The sequence below is a fragment of the Euprymna scolopes genome, chromosome 7, assembly GCF_053919585.1.
Source record: "Euprymna scolopes isolate OS-2025 chromosome 7, ASM5391958v1, whole genome shotgun sequence".
Classification (NCBI taxonomy): domain Eukaryota; kingdom Metazoa; phylum Mollusca; class Cephalopoda; order Sepiida; family Sepiolidae; genus Euprymna; species Euprymna scolopes.
The window spans coordinates 112,874,981-112,900,730 of NC_136488.1; the positions used below are offsets into that span (position 1 = coordinate 112,874,981).

Below are 25,750 nucleotides of genomic sequence, written 5' to 3' on the forward strand. Positions count from 1 at the left end.
TATCTTTTAAAAAATTTCTTCTTTGTATAATATATGTCAATACTCCTCTCTTCTAATGAGAAGCGTTTGGCTTCAAAATACAATTGCCTGAAGAGGTTTCCCTATCCCAAAATATTGTAGTCCCTTTTGAACTAATAGCATAATAAAATTTAATTGTAATTTTATTTTATCCTTTTGTTATCTTAACTTATTCTATAAAATTAGTTTGTATTTTTTAATGTATTTATAATGTATTTTTAACCACATTTACAAACACCCATTCTTATCTGAATTGATTTTAACTGGCGAGTATACTCATGTTATACAATAAAATATGATAATCAAATTTTGTTATGAAGACTTGCATTAAAAAAAATAAAGCTTTAAATAAATCTATTTAAAATTTTAACCATTCCTTAATCTGCCTTTAAAATCGATATTACTAAAAAAAAATTAATTTATTTTATTGCATAATTCTAGAAGTGTAAGCCATGTTTAGTTTCAGAACAGTTCCGATGGTTTGTTGTTCTAAACAAGTCTTGAGAGGTGACTGGTTTGCAGTAGACAGTTCCACAGAGCAAAAGATTCTTACCATGTCGAGACGGAAAAAACATGTAAAATTGCTACAGAAAAGGTTTAATATTTATGGAGCAATTCTGGTTTCTGATTGGTTAGTAGCAGAACGTGAATTGATTCGATTTGTCAGTTCGTAGCAGCATCGTTTATAAATAGAATCACCCGACTGTAGGATCATACCCCATTATGAATAAAAAATATTGCAACTTCCCCCCCCCTATTTTTTATAATGGGGAAGTCCCTTGTGTTTGTTCTGCTCAAAAATAAATATGTATATATATTTTTATATTCAATTATACATAACAAAAATTAGAAATCATTTGGATCTTAAAATTTTAGCATGTAAAAAGACGCCATTTTTAATTGTGTTCAAATGTCAAAACATGTGTACAGAGAAGAGAAATAAAAGAAATGGAAAGTATTTTTACCTTAAAAAGGGATGGGTATGTGAAAAAGAAGCCATTTCTTAAATTTGACTATGCAGTTTTGTAAAAAAAAAGAAAGAAAAAACGCATACATATAAATAAATACACATAAGAATAAACATACATGCAATATGTACCCGTTTAAAGTGTTTTTTGTTTTTGTTTGGTTTTGTTATTAAAACAATGCAAAAAAAATATACAACATTTTTGAAAAATAAGAAAACTAATGTGCAAAAAAAAAAAACATAAAAGTCAAATGTAATTTATGTGTGCCTTAAAATAAGCATGCAAAAAGTATTTGTCGAAAAGGAAAATTACAAAGAGGTTTTTTTAAAAAGTGACTTTTTTTTTTATTTTAGTAAAAGTATTAGTTACGCATTAGTAGATTAAAGTGTTAATACAAAGAAAATGGATACAGTTTAACGTCTTGTCCAGGACTTTTTCTTTTTATATATATAGAAATTTATATACATACAGGGCCGTGAAAAAAATTTATTCAGTCGAATCCCCCAACAAGTTTTGAGAAAAAAAAACGCTTTAACTTTATTCTTGTTGCGGGTTTCGTGAATACATCAGCGATAATTTGTTCTGATGATATGTAATTCAAAATAATGGATTCCTTTTTCACCTCGTTTTTATGAAATGGTGTTTTATATCTATATGCTTAGATCTTTGGTTGATTATCTTGTTCTGTGCTAAGACTATACTGGCTTGATTATCACAATTACTACAGAGCTTATAGTTAATTCTTGCTCTAAAATACTGTTTAGGATATTTTTAAGGTAGTGCTTCCTGGGTCGTGTGTGTGATCGCGATAAATTCTGCTTCACATGTAGAGAGAGATACAATCTGTTGCTTTTTAGATTTCCATGAAATAATAGGCCCATTTTCTGAGAGTCTGAAACAATATCCAGATATACTTTTTCGATCTTCATCGTTTCCCCAGTCTGAATCCGAAAATCGTTTTAATTTTAGGGGATTTTTTGATTTTCTAAATACTAACTTCTGTTCTTTAGTTCCTTTTAAATAAGGAAGGACTTGTTTAGCTCTGTTTAAATCCTTCATTGTCAGTCGTGATAATTTTTGTGACAGTTTTGGTACTGTATAGCATATGTCGGGTCTGGTTGTAGTCATTAAATATACAAGACTACTTATAATTTTGCGGTATTGTTTATCATTTATTATTTCAGATTCTGTGTGTATATTTTTATTAATATCATTTTCGACCGGTGTAGAACGTTTCTTGCACTCTCCCATTTTAAATTTTAATAGTATTTTGTCAATGTATCTCGATTGATTCATCGTAACAAGTCCTTTTTGCTTTGAATAAATTCTATCCCCAAAAACCAGGATATTTTGCCAAGATCGGTCATTTTGAATCTTTTACTTAATTTGTTTTTAACATCGGTTAACATGTCACAATTTGATGCAATTAAAATATCATCGACCCACAAACCAAAATCAGTAGTTTATCGTCTTTGTATTGGGTATATAAACAGGGGTCTACAGCGCATTGTCTGAATTGTTGTTTAATAATATAATCATGGAATACTGTATTCCAACATTGAGCACTCTGCTTGAGACCATATAATGACTTGTTAAGTCGCCACACGCTATTTTTATTTTTCATTATAAATCCCTCTGGAGGGGTAATATAAATTTCACAGTCTATTGGGGCATTCAAATAAGCATTTTTTACGTCCATTTGATGGATGTTTAGGTCATATTGCGATGCGATTTGCAGTAAAATTCTTATTGTCGTTAGGTTTGTGGTCAGTGAAAACGTAGAAAAATATTCTATACCGTAAATCTGAGAGTACCCTTTAGTAACAAATCTAGCTTTGTACTGTTCTACACCTGATGCTGTAGTCTTTTTTGTAAAGGCCCATTTTGTAGAAATAACATGTTCATCTTTTGGGAGAGGCACTACCGTATAGGTATCATTTTCGGTTAAGGCATCTATTTCTTTTTTCATGGCAATTTTCCATTCATCACAATGTTCTGAATTAACTGCTTCATTAAAGCTTTTTGGCACATTTTCCATTGAATAGCAATAGTCGATTTGATAATCTTTTCTATTGTCGACCACCTATTTTTTGGGGGATATCTTTGGCCTTTATCATCATCATCATCATCATCATCATGGATACTCTTGTCTCCGTCATTTTTATTGTCTTCATTTGTTTTAATTATTTGAGGAAATATAATTTATTCTTCTTCATATGATGGGATTTCGTCTTTAAAATCAAATGTGTCTGTGAATTTTACACATCGGATTCTTTTTATTTTATTTTTCTCTGGAAAAATACTAAATTGGCTGGACTGTTTTTATCGTATCCAAGAAATATACGTTTGTCGGTTTTAATATTCAATTTACTCTTTTTATCTATATATGCGAAGCAAGTTGAACCAAATATATGCATTCTGCTTAAATTTGCTTTTTTACCACAGAAAGATTCATATGGAGTTTTAGATAGTGTTTTGTTAAAACACCTGTTGCGTATATAGGCTGCCTATATATAGGTGCGTACGTCCAGAGGTTTTTGGGGAGTTTTGATTCAATTAGTAGGCATCTTGCCATTTCAAAAAGTGTCCTCCACGCTCTTTCAGCAGTCCCGTTTTGGTGTGGTGATCTAGGAGCTGATTTTTCATGCTTGATATGATGGTTAATTAGTAAAAGTTCAGTCTTTATTGGTGAATTCCGTACCATTGTCAGAGCGAATACACTTCACCGTAGGGAGCCATGTCGGCTAAATATTTTTTAGTTGCTAGCAGGGTATCAGATTTGTTCTTTAAAAAGTAAACCATTATTAAACCTGAATGGTCATCTACGAAATTCAACACGTATCTATAATGTTCTCTGGCCATCGGTTCCACGGGACCATTCAAGTCACAATGCATCATTGATAGGATTTTTTTGGCCTTCTTGTCTGGTATCTTGCTTTGATAGTTTGTCATTTTCCCTTGCGTACAGACGTCACAGTTGAAGTTTTTTTATGTTTGTATTTTCATTCCATCAACTACAGTCGGCAACTTTTTGATATCAGGAATATTGCAATGCCAAGAATTTTATGCCATGTCTGTAGATCATGGCAGGCGGTTTTTGATGGGACTACGCTATTTAAATAGTCTTCCATTTTCTTTAATGTCGAATACAGTTCCATTCGGGTATACCAGTTTTGATTTATTGTGGCTAAAGTTTATATTTGCACCTTGTTTAGTGGCAGCTTGTACAGAAAATATATTTTGTTTAAATTTTGGGATTAGAAGAGCGTTTTCTAGAATACAGAAACATAGTTCACCTTTATTGTTCCTTAGCGAGATTTTAGCATTGCCTATTTTCAAAACGATATCATTTACTCGACTCCTGTCAGCTAGTTCTACAAAATGATTTTGTGACTTAAAGTTGGGGTCAAAATTGATAAAATCAGATTCCTTTGTAATTACATGTGCCGTGGCCCCACAATCGACAAGAAAATTATTGTTTGTTGAAGCATTGAACATACATGAAAATAAAAATGTATGTTTGCTAACAGAGCTCTCCACATTTTTAATGGAGTCGCCATTTTGAGTCCTGTATCTACATTGGAAACTCTTGTGATTGGGTCGTCCACAATTATAGCAAATAATTTTTGTACTTAGGAGAAAAATTGTTTTTGGCAAAGTTGCGGTTTTTATTCCTGGCATGGGTATAATTTAATTTTGGTGTTTTTATGTGTGTATTTTTTAATTTCATGATATTTGTAGATTCGTTTTTTTTCTGTGATCATTTTTTTCAGTTTCCTCGTAACTTCTGAGTGCTACCTTGAATTGGCTAAAAGTCATGGGTTTTTCTTTCTGGGTTATCACAGTAGTAAATGGCTTGAAATCGCTCGGTAATCCCTTAAGGACCATGGAAATTAACAAACTGTCACATAACTTCACCAGCCATTTTTAAAGAATTTGCAGTCATTTCGGCTCTTATAATATAATCAGTAATAGTTTTGGCTTGTATTCGTTTTAGAGAGGTCGGTTCAGTATATAAAGAAATAATTTTGGGTTTTCCTTTCGATAAATAATGCTCTCTCAATATGTTCAATGCTTTGCAGCCATCGTCCAGGGCTTCTCCCATTACTAGTGATAGACTTTGGTCATCTAAACACTGTATTAATTCCGCAAAGACAGTTGCATTCTGGTCAATGAAATAGTGGTTGTTTCTGTTTTCAGGTTATGTTTTAAGTACTTTGTGTAGCTTTTGGATTCGTAGATATCCTAGAAATTTAACTTGCCACAATTCGAATTTTGATTCGGATCCATCGAAATAAAGACGCACGCTGGGCACATAACCTCTAGAAGTGTAAGCCATGTTTAGTTTTAGAACAGTTTCCGATGGTTCGTTGTTCTAAACAAGTCTTGAGAGGTGACTGGTTTGCAGTAGACAGTTCCACAGAGCAAAAGATTCTTACCATGTTTAGACGGAAAAAACATGTAAAATTGCTACAGAAAAGGTTTAATATTTATGGAGCAATTCTGGTTTCTGATTGATTGGTAGCAGAACGTGAATTCGATTCGTCAGTTCCTAGCAACATCGTTTATAAATAGAATCACCCGACTGTGTGGGATCATACCCCATTATGAATCAAAAATATTGCAACATTATTCCATTTCCAGGCTATCTATCCGCTTGAAACTCTATTTTCCCAGATTTTTCTCGCATGTCATCTTGTTTGAAATACATTAGTAATAATTAGCAATATATGTATAGACACAATAGAAAAATTGGAAATATGCATCTCTTTTCTAGCATTCATCACCTTTGGTAAATGAGTTTGTATGTTTTAAATTATTAATACAGAAATCGAAAATTATATTGTGCCAATTAAATAAAAGAAGGAAGTATTAAAATCAAAGAACACATTTGGCTCTTAAGGCAGATACTCTCTCCCTCCCTTTTACTGCTCTCAAATAAACACTAATCTTTGCACCTCCATTTCTTCCACGTGGAAGCACTGGTCTTTTAGATAAACCAACATGGGTTGCTCGAAAAACACCAAGTTAATTGCGTCTATCCATGTGGTGTGTAACTTCTTTATGTAGATCTAGTCCCACCATTTCTTTTGTTTTCTTTGCTTTATATTATACTAGCGGGGGGTAACCCTGAAACAATGTTAAAAAATTCGGAACCCCCCCCCCCAAAAAAAAAAAAAACACAGAAAAAAGAAAAGAACACTGTGTAAACTAAAGAATAAGCGAAGTAAAAAAAAAAAAAAAAAGTTGCCCGGGTGTTTAAAGATGTAAAAGAAAAAAAAATAGTTTTGGTCGGGAGGCGGGATTGAACCCAGAAGCCTTGACGAAAGCCAACCACTTTACCGCCTAGGCCCAGAGTACCTATTTACTATGCCTCCCCACGGGACAGAGTTAGACACCAGGGTCGTTTTTTAACGTGAAGAAAAGGTACAAAAATAAAAATTGTCTCAGTCGTGAAGGATTTCTCCTCCACCGAAAGAGAACAAGAAATAGAAGTGCAGCATCTGAAGAACAGGTACTACACTTTGATCTTGTTTATATATTTTATTGAGAAAGAAAAAATTGAACATAAAAAACGTACAAAAAATTCAATTCAACAAAATTAGGCACAAGGCCCTACAAGAAATTGGGAGGGGGAGGGTACAGGGTCTTTTTGACTATGTAACAAATGAGACTTTGAAGTCTTACTCTTGACTGGCAACATTTACCAAAATACCTCAATCACTCTGTGGATCCTAATCTAACTAATAACCCCAGCGTTCAATGTAAAATTTAACTATGTACAATTTGTATATTCATTTCTGTATGTTGTGTGTGCATTTTTTTTTTTTTTTTTTTTTTTTTTTTTTGTGTGTATGTGTGAGAAAATAAAGTTCGATTTCATTAGAAGGAGTTCTTGAATTAATTGGCATAAAATGTTCGTGGAGTGGGAAAAAACTAATGAAAATGTTCATTTCAAAAATAAGGAAAAAACTACTAATGTGTTGTTAGTAAGACCCCCCTGTACTATTCTATGTGGCTAGATCCCCCACTGTTTTCCGGGGAACCAAAAACAAGCAGAGCATCCCTAATGGGGTTTGGGGAAGTCGCCTTAATGGAGGTGGGAGAAAATAAAGCAACGGATGGAGGGGGTATGAAGGTGACCTCTGAGTAGGGGGATGACCGGGGGCATCAGAAAATAAAGATGAGGAGCAGGGGGGTTGGGCAGACTCGGAGGTTCTCTAATACCAAAAAATAAAATCAGGAACAGGATCTCATTTGTACCACCAGTCAAGAGTTACTTTACTGAACTTATAATGCTAACCTAGGCGGGATGGGTTCCGTAGGACCCAGCACCGCCCATGCCATGCCTAAGGAGGGAACACGTATTGAAACTTGGCTCCTCGACGGATGCACAAACTAGTGCTGTGCACCCACCTCTTGTCAAATTCCACTCTAGGCAACCCCTTCCAATCGCATCTGATCTTTACTTTAAGCAAATGTTTAAAGTAAACGATCAGATCCCGATCAGGAACAGATGTCCCTTCGTGGACCAACTTGAGGCGCGCGATCCAAATGGTCATGCGCGCTACTGCTAGGATCGCCAGGAAAACCAAACTTTCCTCCCTGGGGAACGGCGGCTCCATGTTGTACACAAAAGTTCCTACGTCGAGATCGAGCAGACACTCGGCATCCATGCGAGCTGTTACCCCCTCGACGTACTTTAATAGGGGCTGTATCCGGCTGCAACTAAAAAACGCGTGCTCGATTGTTTCGGGCTCGCGTTCGTCACAGCACGGACAGAAGCGACTGGTATGTTCTTTATACCGGAAAAGTACGTCGAAGAGGGGCAGCGCATTTCGGACCAGTCGCCAAGTCAGGGAGAATTCCGAGTTATTCAGAACCTCCCGTCCCGGCGCTCAACACCATTGAGAACGGACAATCTCCATCGACCATCCCATCCGCCTACAAAGTGGATCCTTCGCGGTCCCCTCCACTAAATCCCGATACAGTTTCTCCCTTGGCTGATCGAGGACATTGGTCCCCGGCAAAGCTCTAAGAGCGGTTCGGCATTCGGAGAAGAACTTGGACTCCCCCTTCGGTCTACGACGACCTTCTACCGAAGGGTTGGGTTTGAGATTGGGAAACGAGTTCTCAACCACAGGGACCCAAGGAGCGTCTCCTTCAAGCGAACGACCCAGGAAAGCCAATCTCTCAGCGTTTCTATGACACAAGAGACTGGGCTGACCCAGGCCTCCCTCGTTCGGACTTTGAACACAGACCTCTCTGCAGACATAATGCTTACCCTCGTTCCACAAAAGTGAATCGAGGCGCCCTTGTAAGCGGGTTAGTCGTTCTGCAGGGAGAGGAAGTACAGACAAACGGTAAAGGATGAGCGGAAAGACGTATGTAGCACACGCCTCCACCCGACCCTTCAAGGACAATTTCCTTCCAATCCAAGTCTTTACTGACGATTTGACCTTAGACTGTACTTCCGACCAATTCTTTTCCAGCTGAAGTCCCGGTCCAAACCAGACACCGAGAATGCGGACCGGTCCATCGGTCCAGCTGAAAATACCTGGAAGCGAGTTTACCCCAGTCCAGGCCCCCAACCGCAGGCCAACAGACTTGCTACGGTTGAAGATGGCCCCTGTTACTTCTTCGTATCGAGCGAGCGCCTCGACCACCGCTTGAACGTCCGTGAGGCAAGACACGAACACGGTGACGTCATCGGCGAACGCGGAAACCCTTGCTCGTGTGCCTCCAGGGAGAGCTATTCCGTGCAGGACTGGTGTAGCCGCTTCGTCCCTTAACTTGCGAAGGAGGGGTTCCAACGCCAGGACATACAACAGAGGCGACAGCGGACAACCCTGTCGCACCGACCGAGAGACAGCGAATGACTCCGACAGCTTACCGTTGATCTGCACCGCTACCGTCGGCCTGTCATACAGAACAAAGATCCACTTGCGGAAGTCCGGATTAAATCCGGCGGCCTCTAGCACAGATCCTAGGAACCGATGGTTGACCCTATCGAATGCCTTGGACTGATTCAAACTGATCAGCGCGGCTTCGGCGTCGTCTTCTGTCCCCTCTATGATCGAGCGTATCAAGTGCAAATTGTCTTGAATCGATCTCCCCTTCACAGCATAAGTCTGGTCCGGTTCGATCAAGTCAGTGATGACAACCTGCAAGCGATTCGCAAGAATCTTTGCCAAAATCTTTAACTCTGTGTTTAGCAGAGTCAAGGGCCTAAAATCATCAAAGTTTTCCCTCCCACCATGCCGTTGACCTTTCCTCAGCAATGTGATCACACCCTTGGTCACCTGTCCAGGGATGGAACCCTGGGCAAACCAATGGTTGAACATATCCTTCAGAATAGGGACCAACATGGGCGACAGCCTCAAGTAAAACTCGTAGGGTAAACCATCAAGCCCCGGGGATTTGTTATAGCCGACCTGCTTCAACGCAGTAATGACCTCATGTTCAGTAATAAGACCATCACAGCTAGCCGCCCGAGCCGCCGTGAGGCGGGGCGAGTCAGCCAAATAGCTGCCAAACTCATCAACCCTGAGTCCGGGTAGTTGGGTGAAGCGCACCGATAGATGCTCCCGAAACCCCTCGCAGATCTCCCGAGTCGATACTAAGGGGTGTCCTTCCAGGTTATGTACTTTACGAATGTACCCATCCGAACCGCGCCTTAAAGCAGCCTTACGCTCAACAGCGTCAACATTCACAGCCTCGTTAGAAACTTTCTTTAACCTAGCTCTAACTACTTGACCTTCATACCGCTCGCTAGCCAAGCGATTGAGATCTTGTTTAGCTAGTGCTAACTCTAGGGGGTCCCCCCCCCTCCACCGCCCGGGTCAGCTTATCCTCTAAACGCTTCTTTGCCTTAGCCTTATCTATCGCGAGGCGTTGGCTATACTGGACAGAGAAGCGCCTAATTTTGGCCTTGAGACTAACCCACCACTTACTCCCTGTAACCGCCCCCACTAAAGCCCGCTGAATTAGCTCAGTGACCTTCAATCGGTAGTCCTCCAGCTCCAACAAGGTGCTGTTGAACTTCCAGTATCCGGCTAGTTTAGGCCTAGCACTTAAGCTCAAACGGGCCATAACAAGTTTATGGTCCGAGTGTCCTAGCAAGTGGAACGTGGGGCAAGATAGGAAGTCTACATCGCCTCTTCTAACTAACATCTGATCCAAGTAAGTGCTTGGATGGGAAGGCACTACAGGATGCCACGTCCACATCTCCCGCCCCGGATGATCCAGACGAAATCTGTCGACGAGATCGCACGAGGCCATCAGGTCAGACAGACTGCTGTCACACCACGCCGACCCGCTAGTCCCCCCGACCTTATCTATTTTGGGATCAAGGATTGCATTCCAATCCCCCATTAAAACTAACCGTTCCGGATCCACTAAGAAGCCCTCCAACCGTCGAAAAAAGGTTGCCCTCTCTACAGCAGCATTGGGAGCATAAACAGCAACAATCCGAAAAACACTACAATTAACAGCAACATCAACAACAAGCGCCCGCCCGTCCTCGCCTGCGTGAACAACATTCACCGACGCTGACAGGGTGCGACTCACTAGCAAGGAGATTCCACGACTATAGGTATTGCCATATGCTGAGTAGACATCGTAATCGTTTACCAGCACCTGACAATCCCCGTCACAAACAAAGTGGGTCTCCTGGATAGCGGCAATATCTACCTTGAGGGACACCAAGTCTCTCACAACGCGCAAGGCCTTGCTTCGACACCTGATGCCCCTCACATTCAATGTAGCCAAGTTCAAAGACATGATCACTTACCTCAAGCACTGTCACAGACGGGTCTGAAATCCTTGGCAGTGAGGACATGGCAGGCCTGGCCAAGGCTGCCGGTAAGTAAATCCGATGAAGGTGATCCATCCTTGGCCACGCCCCCCACGTCCAGGGGGAAGGTTAGCTTGAGTGCCCTGTATAGCGATGGGTGTACATACATGGGGATTCTACCCTCACATTTAAAGAAAATGTTGGTCAGTGAAGGATGGTCCCTATCCACCAGCTGCTGGCCTGGGATCGCATTCTTCGCTGCCTTAATCATTGCCCACATTCCTCCAGTCCTAGCATCCTTGTTGACCCTAACGAAAGTGGTCAACAAGGGAGCGTCCTTGAATTTAGTGGGGTCTGTTACTAGGTCTCCACCGACTTTTTCAAAGTTTTTAAGTTTATTGTACCGGACCTTCTGTTGTCCTTTAAGGTCCGGAGCCGGTTGGAGAGGGTCTGTTTCACAAATCCTGCTTCCTGGCAGGAAGGGGAGCTTTTTGGTCCGTTCAGTGCGGACTTTGGGAGTGGGGGAGGGGACCTCTTTTGGTTGATGGGGAGGCTGAGCGCTTGGGGAGGGGGTAGCCTGCTCGTTTTCTTCTTTTTGACTCCTGTCACGGGATGAGGGGCGGGAAGAGTTTCTTGGGGCCTTTATAGGAGAGGGGGAAGGTTGTTCGGGTTGCTGGGGTGTTGGGATCACAGGGGGCTCATCCTGTGTTGTTGTTGCGAGGGAGTCCTTCTCAGTCTCAGTGGGGGTAGGAGGGTTTGCGCGTGTCTTACGGCTTTTCCTCCTCCTGGCCCTCCTGATCTCTGTTGCGCTCAGGGCCATAGAGACTGTTGTTGTCTCTTCCTCTGCCTCTGACGCGGCCTCCTCCTCAGATTCTGGTAGTTTCCTCTTGTTTGAGGAGGAGGGTGTCTGTGTGTCCATTTTCTCCGTCTCGCTCTTCGGTTGTTCTTGGTCTTGGGTGACTGTCTGCAAGGATGGCTGTTTGTTGATCTTGCCTTTCTTTACGACCGTCACCCAGCCTGTCGGTGCCTCTGGAGGATTTGCGGCCGGCGCGGGAGCAGCGGCTTGATTTGTTGTCACGCTTGTTCCCGCCGCTTTTGTGGGCTTCTTCCCTCCATTCCTCTTCGGACAGTCCTTCGCCATATGCCCTTGTTGTGTGCACAGCCAGCAATGGGGCCTCCTCCCTTCCACTATAAGGGAGAGTGTCCACTCTCCAGACTTGAGTGTGGCTGGGATGGCGTAGAATCCAGCCTTGTCCAGGACCATCTGTACTTTGTAGTCCCCGGTCATGATGTTTCTTAATCCGCGGACCGGGGTGACTTCCTCTACGTCCCCATACTGGCTTAGGATAGCCCCCAGTTGTTTGGCCTCCATATAGCAGGGGACGTTTAGAGCAGAAACATTTGCTCTCCTCTTGTTCATATAGATGGGTTGGAGCTTTATGTTCCTGCTCTGATGGCAGGTCCTGGACAGCCTGACTGCGTCTTCGGAGGTGGGGAGCAGAACATCCCACTGTGCGTAACTCCTTCTACAGATGTAGTTGGCGGGAATGTTCTGTTCCAGCAACACGTTCATCATGGTGTCCTTGTTGACGCCCGTCAGACCCCTTGTCTTGGTGTCTGAAGTTATCAGCGAGAGCACTCTTTTCTCCAGAACTTCCACTTGACCCGGGAGGGGTTGGATGTTGTTCCCCTGGGTATACTCCTTGTAAGTGGAGTCGAAGAGTGCTCTGTAGTCTTCGGGCGTCAACTTCCCTTGCTGCTCTTTGGGGCCCCATGCCGGTCCTCCATCCTGGTGGGTGTCAGCTGGACTCGGGTTGGGGGGCGTAGCTGGTGTTGTGGGGCTCTCTCTTGTTATGGGCATTTTTGGTTTCGGAACTGGGCCGTTACCAGGCAAAGTAGGCCATTGTGTCTTTGGCGTTGTTTCGTCCTGGCTTGGTTTGCTTTCCGGGCCGCTCCCTTTTCTTATTTTCTTCCTTTGCTGGGTGGCTGTTCCCTTGGGGGATGGAGGTGTCTCCCCTTCTGGTGCCGTGTTCCCAGCTGGAGCCTTGGTGGGTACTGTCAAGGGTGTCTCTCCTTCCAGCTTGCTTTTGTTACCACTGGCCGGAGAGTCACCCCTTTTCCGTATTTGATCCTCTTGGGGAGTGTTGGGGGGCCAATCACTGTCTTCCCCGCCGAATAGTGAGCAGATGGAGGCTATTACGTCTTCATCCAGCGCCTCGGTTTGGTCCGCGGTGCTGATTTCCTCCTTTTCTGTTGGGGAGTCGCCCTTTGGGGGAGCGGGGGATGGGTTCCCCGGTCTTCCTCCCTTGGTTCTGCCGTCCTGGGGTGCAGCTGGTTGGCTGGGTTCTGCACTTTCCCCAGCTAGTGACTTAACGGCAGCTTTTTCCGCTGGGTTGCCCTCGTGGGGAGCGGTTGCAGGTGCTTTTTGGGGGGTCGCCGCGGGCTGCGGCCCTACCCTCCCGCTTTCTTCCAAGGTCGCCGCGCGCCGGGGCCCTACCTTGTTTCCTGGCGCCGTCTCGCCGCGAGATGCATCAGCTCCCTCACATAGGGAGTCGTTCGCAGTTGAGATGCTGCACATTTGGGGTGACGTACCCCTCCTGCCTGGCATCATGGCGGTTGCACTGGCCGCTGGCGCAGACCAAAGTGTAGTGGGGGAAAAGAAAACCCAGGGGAATGGAGGGGGAGGAGGGGGAGGAGCGGACTTTGAAGAAATTAGAGTTTTTGACTTCCCCTCACAGGGATGTCGGGTTAGCAGCTCAGATCCCCCCGCGAGGGGGGAGAGCAGAGAAGAAAGACGCAGTGGGTGCTAGCGGGTCAGAGTGCCGCGTCGCAATTAAGAGAGAGAGAGAGGGGATAGGCATCCCTGCCCACAGAGGGGAGCAGAAACGAAGCACCCGCCCTACCCCACGTCACCCTACCCACTAACTTACCCCAACGGAAGCGAGAAAGAGAACCCTGTCTGCTCGATCCACTGGGAGAGCAGCGAAGATAGACAAAGTTTGGGCCTGGCAGGTCAGAGTGCTGCTCAGGCAATTAAGTGTTGAGAAATTAGACCATCCCAGTCTCGAGAAGTGAGACCGAAACGAAGAAAAAACAACATGCAAAAACAACAAATGAAAAAAGCAGGTCTCAACTACCAGCGATAGTGGTGTTGGTCCCGAGATTCCAGTCTCCCAAAAGAGGGGATCGGTTTCCGGGTCCAAGCTCCCACAAATGTGGAGTCGGTCCTCTAGGTCCTGACTCCCCAAAGGAGGGGGTCGGTCCTTGCTAACAAAAGTTAGTAAGAAAAAACACCTTAACCTAGCCCGAAAGCCCGGTGGTGGGTCAAGTTTAGTAACTGAGAGAACAGATACTACACTTTGATCTTGTTTATATATTTTATTGAGAAAGAAAAATTGAACATAAAAAACGTACAAAAAATTCAATTCAACAAAATTAGGCACAAGGCCCTACAAGAAATTGGGAGGGAGAGGGTACAGGGTCTTTTTGACTACGTAACAGATGAGACTTTGAAGTCTTACTCTTGACTGGCAACATTTACCAAAATACCTCAATCACTCTGTGGATCCTAATCTAACTAATAACCCCAGCGTTCAATGTAAAATTTAACTATGTACAATTTGTATATTCATTTCTGTATGTTGTGTGTGCATTTTTTTTTTTTTTTTTTTTTTTTTTTGTGTGTATGTGTGAGAAAATAAAGTTCGATTTCATTAGAAGGAGTTCTTGAATTAATTGGCATAAAATGTTCGTGGAGTGGGAAAAAACTAATGAAAATGTTCATTTCAAAAATAAGGAAAAAACTACTAATGTGTTGTTAGTAAGACCCCCCTGTACTATTCTATGTGGCTAGATCCCCCACTGTTTTCCGGGGAACCAAAAACAAGCAGAGCATCCCTAATGGGGTTTGGGGAAGTCGCCTTAATGGAGGTGGGAGAAAATAAAGCAACGGATGGAGGGGGTATGAAGGTGACCTCTGAGTAGGGGGATGACCGGGGGCATCAGAAAATAAAGATGAGGAGCAGGGGGGTTGGGCAGACTCGGAGGTTCTCTAATACCAAAAAATAAAATCAGGAACAGGATCTCATTTGTACCACCAGTCAAGAGTTACTTTACTGAACTTATAATGCTAACCTAGGCGGGATGGGTTCCGTAGGACCCAGCACCGCCCATGCCATGCCTAAGGAGGGAACACGTATTGAAACTTGGCTCCTCGACGGATGCACAAACTAGTGCTGTGCACCCACCTCTTGTCAAATTCCACTCTAGGCAACCCCTTCCAATCGCATCTGATCTTTACTTTAAGCAAATGTTTAAAGTAAACGATCAGATCCCGATCAGGAACAGATGTCCCTTCGTGGACCAACTTGAGGCGCGCGATCCAAATGGTCATGCGCGCTACTGCTAGGATCGCCAGGAAAACCAAACTTTCCTCCCTGGGGAACGGCGGCTCCATGTTGTACACAAAAGTTCCTACGTCGAGATCGAGCAGACACTCGGCATCGATGCGAGCTGTTACCTCCTCGACGTACTTTAATAGGGGCTGTATCCGGCTGCAACTAAAAAACGCGTGCTCGATTGTTTCGGGCTCGCGTTCGTCACAGCACGGACAGAAGCGACTGGTATGTTCTTTATACCGGAAAAGTACGTCGAAGAGGGGCAGCGCATTTCGGACCAGTCGCCAAGTCAGGGAGAATTCCGAGTTATTCAGAATCTCCCGTCCCGGCGCCCAACGCCATTGAGAACGGACAACCTCCATCGACCATCCCATCCGCCTACAAAGTGGATCCTTCGCGGTCCCCTCCACTAAATCCCGATACAGTCTCTTCCTTGGCTGATCGAGGACATTTGTCCCCGGCAAAGCTCTAAGAGCGGTTCGGCATTCGGAGAAGAACTTGGACTCCCCCTTCGGTCTACGACGACCTTCTACCGAAGGGTTGGGTTTGAGATTGGGAAACGAGTTCTCAACCACAGGGACCCAAGGAGCGTCTCCTTCAAGCGAACGACCCAGGAAAGCCAATCTCTCGGCATTTCTATGACACAAGAGACTGGGCTGACCCAGGCCTCCCTCGCTCGGATTTTGAACACAGACCTCTCTGCAGACATAATGCTTACCCTCGTTCCACAAAAGTGAATCGAGGCGCCCTTGTAAGCGGGTTAGTCGTTCTGCAGGGAGAGGAAGTACAGACAAACGGTAAAGGATGAGCGGAAAGACGTATGTAGCACACGCCTCCGCCCGACCCTTCAAGGACAATTTCCTTCCAATCCAAGTCTTTACTGACGATTTGACCTTAGACTGTACTTCCGACCAATTCTTTTCCAGCTGAAGTCCCGGTCCAAACCAGACACCGAGAATGCGGACCGGTCCATCGGTCCAGCTGAAAATACCTGGAAGCGAGTTTACCCCGGTCCAGGCCCCCAACCGCAGGCCAACAGACTTGCTACGGTTGAAGATGGCCCCTGTTACTTCTTCGTATCGAGCGAGCGCCTCGACCACCGCTTGAACGTCCGTGAGGCAAGACACGAACACGGTGACGTCATCGGCGAACGCGGAAACCCTGGCTCGTGTGCCTCCAGGGAGAGCTATTCCGCGCAGGACTGGTGTAGCCGCCTCGTCCCTTAACTTGCGAAGGAGGGGTTCCAACGCCAGGACGTACAACAGAGGCGACAGCGGACAACCCTGTCGCACCGACCGAGAGACAGCGAATGACTCCGACAGCTTACCGTTGATCTGCACCGCTACCGTCGGCCTGTCATACAGAACAAAGATCCACTTGCGGAAGTCCGGATTAAATCCGGCGGCCTCTAGCACAGATCCTAGGAACCGATGGTCGACCCTATCGAATGCCTTGGACTGATCCAAACTGATCAGCGCGGCTTCGGTGTCGTCTTCTGTCCCCTCTATGATCGAGCGTATCAAGTGCAAATTGTCTTGAATCGATCTCCCCTTCACAGCATAAGTCTGGTCCGGTTCGATCAAGTCAGTGATGACAACCTGCAAGCGATTCGCAAGAATCTTTGCCAAAATCTTTAACTCTGTGTTTAGCAGAGTCAAGGGCCTAAAATCATCAAAGTTTTCCCTCCCACCATGCCGTTGACCTTTCCTCAGCAATGTGATCACACCCTTGGTCACCTGTCCAGGGATGGAACCCTGGGCAAACCAATGGTTGAACATATCCTTCAGAATAGGGACCAACATGGGCGACAGCCTCAAGTAAAACTCGTAGGGTAAACCATCAAGCCCCGGGGATTTGTTATAGCCGACCTGCTTCAACGCAGTAATGACCTCATGTTCAGTAATAAGACCATCACAGCTAGCCGCCCGAGCCGCCGTGAGGCGGGGCGAGTCAGCCAAATAGCTGCCAAACTCATCAACCCTGAGTCCGGGTAGTTGGGTGAAGCGCACCGATAGATGCTCCCGAAACCCCTCGCAGATCTCCCGAGTCGATACTAAGGGGTGTCCTTCCAGGTTATGTACTTTACGAATGTACCCATCCGAACCGCGCCTTAAAGCAGCCTTACGCTCAACAGCGTCAACATTCACAGCCTCGTTAGAAACTTTCTTTAACCTAGCCCTAACTACTTGACCTTCATACCGCTCGCTAGCCAAGCGGTTGAGATCTTGTTTAGCTAGTGCTAACTCTAGGGGGTCCCCCCCTCCACCGCCCGGGTCAGCTTATCCTCTAAACGCTTCTTTGCCTTAGCCTTATCTATTGCGAGGCGTTGGCTATACTGGACAGAGAAGCGCCTAATTTTGGCCTTGAGACTAACCCACCACTTACTCCCTGTAACCGCCCCCACTAAAGCCCGCTGAATTAGCTCAGTGACCTTCAACCGGTAGTCCTCCAGCTCCAACAAGGTGCTGTTGAACTTCCAGTATCCGGCCAGTTTAGGCCTAGCACTTAAGCTCAAACGGGCCATAACAAGTTTATGGTCCGAGTGTCCTAGCAAGTGGAACGTGGGGCAAGATAGGAAGTCTACATCACCTCTTCTAACTAACATCCGATCCAAGTAAGTGCTTGGATGGGAAGGCACTACAGGATGCCACGTCCACATCTCCCGCCCCGGATGATCCAGACGAAATCTGTCGACGAGATCGCACGAGGCCATCAGGTCAGACAGACTGCTGTCACACCACGCCGACCCGCTAGTCCCCCCGACCTTATCTATTTTGGGATCAAGGATTGCATTCCAATCCCCCATTAAAACTAACCGTTCCGGATCCACTAAGAAGCCCTCCAACCGTCGAAAAAAGGTTGCCCTCTCTACAGCAGCATTGGGAGCATAAACAGCAACAATCCGAAAAACACAACAATTAACAGCAACATCAACAACAAGCGCCCGCCCGTCCTCGCCTGCGTGAACAACATTCACCGACGCTGACAGGGTGCGACTCACTAGCAAGGAGATTCCACGACTATAGGTATTGCCATATGCTGAGTAGACATCGTAATCGTTTACCAGCACCTGACAATCCGCGTCACAAACAAAGTGGGTCTCCTGGATAGCGGCAATATCTACCTTGAGGGACACCAAGTCTCTCACAACGCGCGAGGCCTTGCTTCGACACCTGATGCCCCTCACATTCAATGTAGCCAAGTTCAAAGACATGATCACTTACCTCAAGCACTGTCACAGACGGGTCTGAAATCCTGGGCAGTGAGGACATGGCAGGCCTGGCCAAGGCTGCCGGTAAGTAAATCCGATGAAGGTGATCCATCCTTGGCCACGCCCCCCACGTCCAGGGGGAAGGTTAGTTTGAGTGCCCTGTATAGCGATGGGTGTACATACATGGGGATTCTACCCTCACATTTAAAGAAAATGTTGGTCAGTGAAGGATGGTCCCTATCCACCAGCTGCTGGCCTGGGATCGCATTCTTCGCTGCCTTAATCATTGCCCACATTCCTCCAGTCCTACCGTCCTTGTTGACCCTAACGAAAGTGGTCAACAAGGGAGCGTCCTTGAATTTAGTGGGGTCTGTTACTAGGTCTCCACCGACTTTTTCAAAGTTTTTGAGTTTATTGTACCGGACCTTCTGTTGTCCTTTAAGGTCCGGAGCCGGTTGGAGAGGGTCTGTTTCACAAATCCTGCTTCCTGGCAGGAAGGGGAGCTTTTTGGTCCGTTCAGTGCGGACTTTGGGAGTGGGGGAGGGGACCTCTTTTGGTTGATGGGGAGGCTGAGCGCTTGGGGAGGGGGTAGCCTGCTCGTTTTCTTCTTTTTGGCTCCTGTCACGGGATGAGGGGCGGGAAGAGTTTCTTGGGGCCTTTATAGGAGAGGGGGAAGGTTGTTCGGGTTGCTGGGGTGTTGGGATCACAGGGGGCTCATCCTGTGTTGTTGTTGCGAGGGAGTCCTTCTCAGTCTCAGTGGGGGTAGGAGGGTTTGCGCGTGTCTTGCGGCTTTTCCTCCTCCTGGCCCTCCTGATCTCTGTTGCGCTCAGGGCCATAGAGACTGTTGTTGTCTCTTCCTCTGCCTCTGACGCGGCCTCCTCCTCAGATTCTGGTAGTTTCCTCTTGTTTGAGGAGGAGGGTGTCTGTGTGTCCATTTTCTCCGTCTCGCTCTTCGGTTGTTCTTGGTCTTGGGTGACTGTCTGCAAGGATGGCTGTTTGTTGATCTTGCCTTTCTTTACGACCGTCACCCAGCCTGTCGGTGCCTCTGGAGGATTTGCAGCCGGCGCGGGAGCAGCGGCTTGATTTGTTGTCACGCTTGTTCCCGCCGCTTTTGTGGGCTTCTTCCCTCCATTCCTCTTTGGACAGTCCTTCGCCATATGCCCTTGTTGTGTGCACAGCCAGCAATGAGGCCTCCTCCCTTCCACTATAAGGGAGAGTGTCCACTCTCCGAACTTGAGTGTGGCTGGGATGGCGTAGAATCCAGCCTTGTCCAGGACCATCTGTACTTTGTAGTCCCCGGTCATGATGTTTCTTAATCCGCGGACCGGGGTGACTTCCTCTACGTCTCCATACTGGCTTAGGATAGCCCCCAGTTGTTTGGCCTCCATATAGCAGGGGACGTTTAGAGCAGAAACATTTGCTCTCCTCTTGTTCATATAGATGGGTTGGAGCTTTATGTTCCTGCTCTGATGGCAGGTCCTGGACAGCCTGACTGCGTCTTCGGAGGTGGGGAGCAGAACATCCCACTGTGCGTAACTCCTTCTACAGATGTAGTTGGCGGGAATGTTCTGCTCCAGCAACACGTTCATCATGGTGTCCTTGTTGACGCCCGTCAGACCCCTTGTCTTGGTGTCTGAAGTTATCAGCGAGAGCACTCTTTTCTCCAGAACTTCCACTTGACCCGGGAGGGGTTGGATGTTGTTCCCCTGGGTATACTCCTTGTAAGTGGAGTCGAAGAGTGCTCTGTAGTCTTCGGGCGTCAACTTCCCTTGCTGCTCTTTGGGGCCCCATGCCGGTCCTCCATCCTGGTGGGTGTCAGCTGGACTCGGGTTGGGGGGCGTAGCTGGTGTTGTGGGGCTCTCTCTTGTTATGGGCATTTTTGGTTTCGGAACTGGGCCGTTACCAGGCAAAGTAGGCCATTGTGTCTTTGGCGTTGTTTCGTCCTGGCTTGGTTTGCTTTCCGGGCCGCTCCCCTTTCTTATTTTCTTCCTTTGCTGGGTGGCTGTCCCCTTAGGGGATGGAGGTGTCTCCCCTTCTGGTGCCGTGTTCCCAGCTGGAGCCTTGGTGGGTACTGTCAAGAGTGTCTCTCCTTCCAGCTTGCTTTTGTTACCACTGGCCGGAGAGTCACCCCTTTTCCATATTTGGTCCTCTTGGGGAGTGTTGGGGGGCCAATCACTGTCTTCCCCGCCGAATAGTGAGCAGATGGAGGCTATTACATCTTCATCCAGCGCCTCGGTTTGGTCCGCGGTGCTGTTTTCCTCCTTTTCTGTTGGGGAGTCTCCCTTTGGGGGAGCGGGGGATGGGTTCCCCGGTCTTCCTCCCTTGGTTCTGCCGTCCTGGGGTGCAGCTGGTTGGCTGGGTTCTGCACTTTCCCCAGCTAGTGACTTAACGGCAGCTTTTTCCGCTGGGTTGCCCTCGTGGGGAGCGGTTGCAGGTGCTTTTCGGGGGGTTGCCGCGGGCTGCGGCCCTACCCTCCCGCTTTCTTCCAAGGTCGCCGCGCGCCGGGGCCCTACCTTGTTTCCTGGCGCCGTCTCGCCGGGAGATGCATCGGCTCCCTCACATAGGGAGTCGTTCGCAGTTGAGATGCTGCGCATTTGGGGTGACGTACCCCTCCTGCCTGGCATCGTGGCGGTTGCACTGGCCGCTGGCGCGGACCAAAGTGTAGTGGGGGAAAAGAAAACCCAGGGGAATGGAGGGGGAGGAGCGGACTTTGAAGAAATTAGAGTTTTTGACTTCCCCTCACGGGGATGTCGGGTTAGCAGCTCAGATCCCCCCGCGAGGGGGGAGAGCAGAGAAGAAAGACGCAGTGGGTGCTAGCGGGTCAGAGTGCCGCGTCGCAATTAAGAGAGAGAGAGAGGGGATAGGCATCCCTGCCCACAGAGGGGAGCAGAAACGAAGCACCCGCCCTACCCCACGTCACCCTACCCACTAACTTACCCCAACGGAAGCGAGAAAGAGAACCCTGTCTGCTCGATCCACTGGGAGAGCAGCGAAGATAGACAAAGTTTGGGCCTGGCAGGTCAGAGTGCTGCTCAGGCAATTAAGTGTGGAGGAATTAGACCATCCCCTGTCTCTAGAGGGAAGAGACCGGAACGAAGAAAAAAACGCATGCAAAAAAAACAACAAAAGCAGGTCTCTAGACGCTACACGCATTCCCAAATCGTAGATATTATTATCTAGGGCTAACAGTTCTAAGCGATAGTAACGACCCCAGGAGCATCTGCGAAAGAAGCCTTTGCGAGACATACACAAAATGGTCACACACATTTTGCCTTTTATATATATAGATTCCGTTACATATTCAAGTAATTATTATTAGTATCCTATTCATTTTTAAAACAAATAAGTTGCTAGAGTAGATTGATTCTCTCACAATACTTGAAAGATACAATTTCTTGTAAATGTAAGAGGGGAATCTATCTCTAATTCTACGCTTATCTATGTAGAATAGAGAAAAAGTTTAAAGTAAGATACTCAATATCTCCATTTATACAGGAGCGCAAAAATATTTGGTGTAAAAACCAGGCGCATGGTTACTCCTCTTGGTGTGATGGACCCGTAAATCTTGTCAGATCATCCACTTAAGAGAAAACCGATAATAAAACTGGCGGAGGGAGGTCTCCTTAGTCATGGTCGATAACCTTCCTGGAGCTGGTGACTCAAACAAATTCCTAGTTTGCTAACCTTATTTGTTTGAGTAGATAGGCTCTGTCTATCGTTGGCTTTCACACTTTTTCTTTGTCTATAAGCCAGACCAGACGTACAATACAAGGGACTCACCAGAGCCACCTTGTGCTTGGCCTTGTTTTCTGACTAGGACATTGAACGCCATCCCCCTATTCTCTATTTTAAATTTCATTCTTTCTCTCAGAAACTGAGAAAATTGAGTTTGCTTGCATGCAACTTGTGCTCACATGACTTATTTGGGCCAGACTTGTCTGAGAGGTTGAGGTTAACTGATTGACAATTTGTTTGGCTGCTGTTTCCGACTGACAGTGCAGGAGCCCTAACTCTTTTGTAATGCTTAGACCGACTGCTCTGTCATCAGTTGTATAATATCAGGATAGTTGTAGTGCCATGTCGCGCATAGAAAGGGACCTTGCTGCTATATTTGGTGGACTTTCATGAAACCACTTCTAGACAATGGGCCACTGTGTGTATACTTGGTGTCAAAACCGGTCCACTTTGCTCAACACTCTTCCCTTAACCTGATATTAAACAAAAACGTAATGAAATGACAACCCAAACAAATATCACGATAAAACCAGACAACCACCCAAACAAAATTAATTCACCTCTGCCCTTGAGGCTCGCTTTCTCAAATATCCGTGGGCTTAGAGGTAAAATAGATGATGTAGAGTCTTACTTTTTAGTAAACTTCTCGGATATCTCAGCATTAAGTGAAACAAACTTACACTCTTCAATTTCCTCTAACTACTTTAACATGGTAGGATACCTCCCTCTTTGCTGTAAGGACTCAGATAGATATATGCACGTGCTTGGAGTCTATATCCGTAAGCACCCTCTGTTAAACTAGAGAGAAAAATCTTGAATCCGATGACCAGGCTTTTATGTGCTTTCGACTAACATTTCATCACTGTGTTAGTTATATTTTCTCTACCGTTTTTCCTCGAGTCAGGTTTGTACTCTAATCGGTCATGTCACTGATAGTTTGGATGCAGCACTCTCCTTGGATAGTAATGCCAAAATGTGTTTGGTGACTTTAATTTCCACCATAAAAATTGGCTTGGTTTCTCAGGTTACACAGATGCAGCTGGACGCTCTACTTATAGCTTCTCTATAGTCCATTCTCTCACATAGACAGTAATGTTTCCAACTCGCCAACCAGATCGTGACCCTCAGCAGGCTTCACTTCTAGACCTATTCCTTGTCACAGTACCGATATCTTCTCGCTTCCTGCTGAACAGTGTGCCAATGAGAAAACTGAATGATGCAAAGTGGGCATTGAAGCACATGTTTCCACACAGAAGTAATATAGCAAGCCCCCCCCCCCATGGTTCACTACAGATTGTGCAGCTGCCATTGCACAAAGACAGCATTCCACCAGTTTGTACATCATAAGTCAAATACAAATAGGCAAAAATTCATAGATGCTAGAAATCATTCTAAGAAAGAAATAGCGACAATCAAAAGAAAGCATGCTGAAATAATCAGGGAACGCATAGAATTAGAAAAGATAAGAACTCGTGATTTGTAAAAAAAATCTTTAATAGTGTAGTGAATAAAGGGCAATCAGTAATTCCTGCACTGAGCAACAACCAGAAGTTTGCATGCACGGCAATGAAGAAGGTGGAACTGCTTGCCTGCCAATTCGCCTCGAACTCCACCTTAGAGCCGACAAATAACTCCCTCCCAAATTTCTCTATGCGGACTGAAGCCACATTAGATGATGTAAAAATCACCTGTTCTCATGTCCGTGATATCATAAAAAACTTAGACGCATCAAAGGCCTGATGTCATCCCTGCACTACTAATTAAGAAATGTTCAGCTGAGCTAGCCCCTATACTTTCCAAGCTCTACAATAAATGCCTTGCTGAATCTTGCTTCCCTAATAGCTGGATGATGGCCTCTGTAGTACTAGTGTACAGGAATTCTGGTGAAAGAACAGACCCTCTCAATCATCGCCCCATTAGTCTCTTCCTCCCCCTCTTCAATAAAATCTTTGAGACCTTAATTAATCAAGCACTACTTCACCACCTCACAAAAGCAAATCTTCTCTCTGACAAACAGTATAGATTCAGGCAATGTTGTTCTATTGCAGATATTTAAACATTCATCTCTGAACGCATTTACCATGTACTACATAAAGCGAGCAAAGCCATAGCTGTAGCTCTTGATATATTTAAGGCCTTTGACAAAGTCTGACACAAAGGGCTGCTAATCAAAATTAAATCGTACATTATAACTGGATGTATACTAAATATAATTACATCCATCTTAGACAATAGAAGCATACAGGTTGTCATTGAAGGACGTACATTCAAGCAGCATAACTTTAGTGCAGGAGTACCTCAGGGGTCGATCCTTGGATCATTATTATTCCTGATATTCATAAACTACCTCCCTGATAATATTGTGTCCGAGATATACTTGTTGATGATACAATGCTCTATAACATGCATGAGGGAAGACAATGGCAGAATCGTTAGAAAATTATGGAATGGGGCCACAAATGGATGCTAACATTTAATGTGAGTAAAACAAAGCTGCTCTCCTTTAACAATTACAAGATGTCCCTCCAACCGCCTATATCGATGACTAATAACACCCTACCTGAGAATTCTACCTTCAAACTCTTCAGCCTAACATTTGCAGGTGATATAAACTGGAACAAATGCATAGAGGACATTGCAAAGACTGCTGCAAAGAAGGTGGGTTCCCCCTATTGAACTAGAAGACTACTCACACCTGAGAGTATCCTGGAATTCTCGTGTTTGGAGACAGAGGACGGGTCATTCAGCCACTCTATGAAAACCATGTTCTTGACATATATTGTTTTTTTTTTTGTCATTCTCATCGAACCAGTCTGCGTGGGTTCTGGTTTTCGCTCCAAGGACTTCCTTCACAGTCTCACTAACTGTTTCCTTGAAAGAGGTCTATTTCTCAGTGCTGCCTTCACTGGTCACAAGATATTGGAGCTTCTCATCTAGCACTTACTGGAATTCAGCCTGGCAACATTATATGAGACCCTGAAAGTCTTGGGTCAGTTTCCGTGGGGCAGTACAATGTGCAGTGCCAGTACAACCCTGACCAATCTATGGTCAGTCCAACAGTCAGTGCCTCTCATGGCATGGGTCACACGGACGTCCCTGATATCTTGTTGGCGGACGATGATGAAATGAATCATGTGCCAGTGTTTCAACCTTGGATGCATCCAGATGGTCTTGTATTCTTCTGCCACCCTGAATAAGATATTGGTGATGCAAAGGCTCTGCTCTGTACACTAACTGAGGAGGAGCAAGCCGTTGTCATTGATTCCGTGTCTGTCCAGAGCACCTTCCCAGCTGCTGTAGTTCCTTCCCACCCCTGCATTAAAGTCTCCAAGGATGACTAGTTTGTCACTCATTGGGGTTGAGCTGATGACGTGGTCAAACTGTTCATAAAACTGCTTCTTTGCATCATCTGAGCTTGTAAGTGTAAAGGCATAAGCGCTGATAATTGTGAGGTATCTGGTTTTGCTGAGAGGAATGCGCAGTTTCATGAAGCGCCGTTGATTCCAACTGATAGCACAGGCATGCTCCTCAGCAAAGTTGTCCTGATAGCAAAACCAACACCATTTATCCGGTCCTCTGTTTGCAGTTTTACTTTCCAGAAGAAGGTGTAGCACCCCCCCCCCTT

The 25,750-nt window shown here is 45.6% G+C and overlaps 1 protein-coding gene across 1 annotated transcript in view; it reads left to right on the forward strand.

Annotated features, from left to right (window-relative positions):
• LOC145280332 (double-stranded RNA-binding protein Staufen homolog) overlaps positions 1–25,750 on the forward strand; it is a 263,575-nt gene that overhangs the window by 99,054 nt on the left and 138,771 nt on the right. Inside the window, exon 5 of the mRNA XM_080132102.1 lies at positions 25,178–25,298. Within this exon, the coding sequence (XP_079988228.1) occupies positions 25,178–25,298 (121 nt within the window). The remainder of the gene's footprint in view (positions 1–25,177; positions 25,299–25,750) is intronic.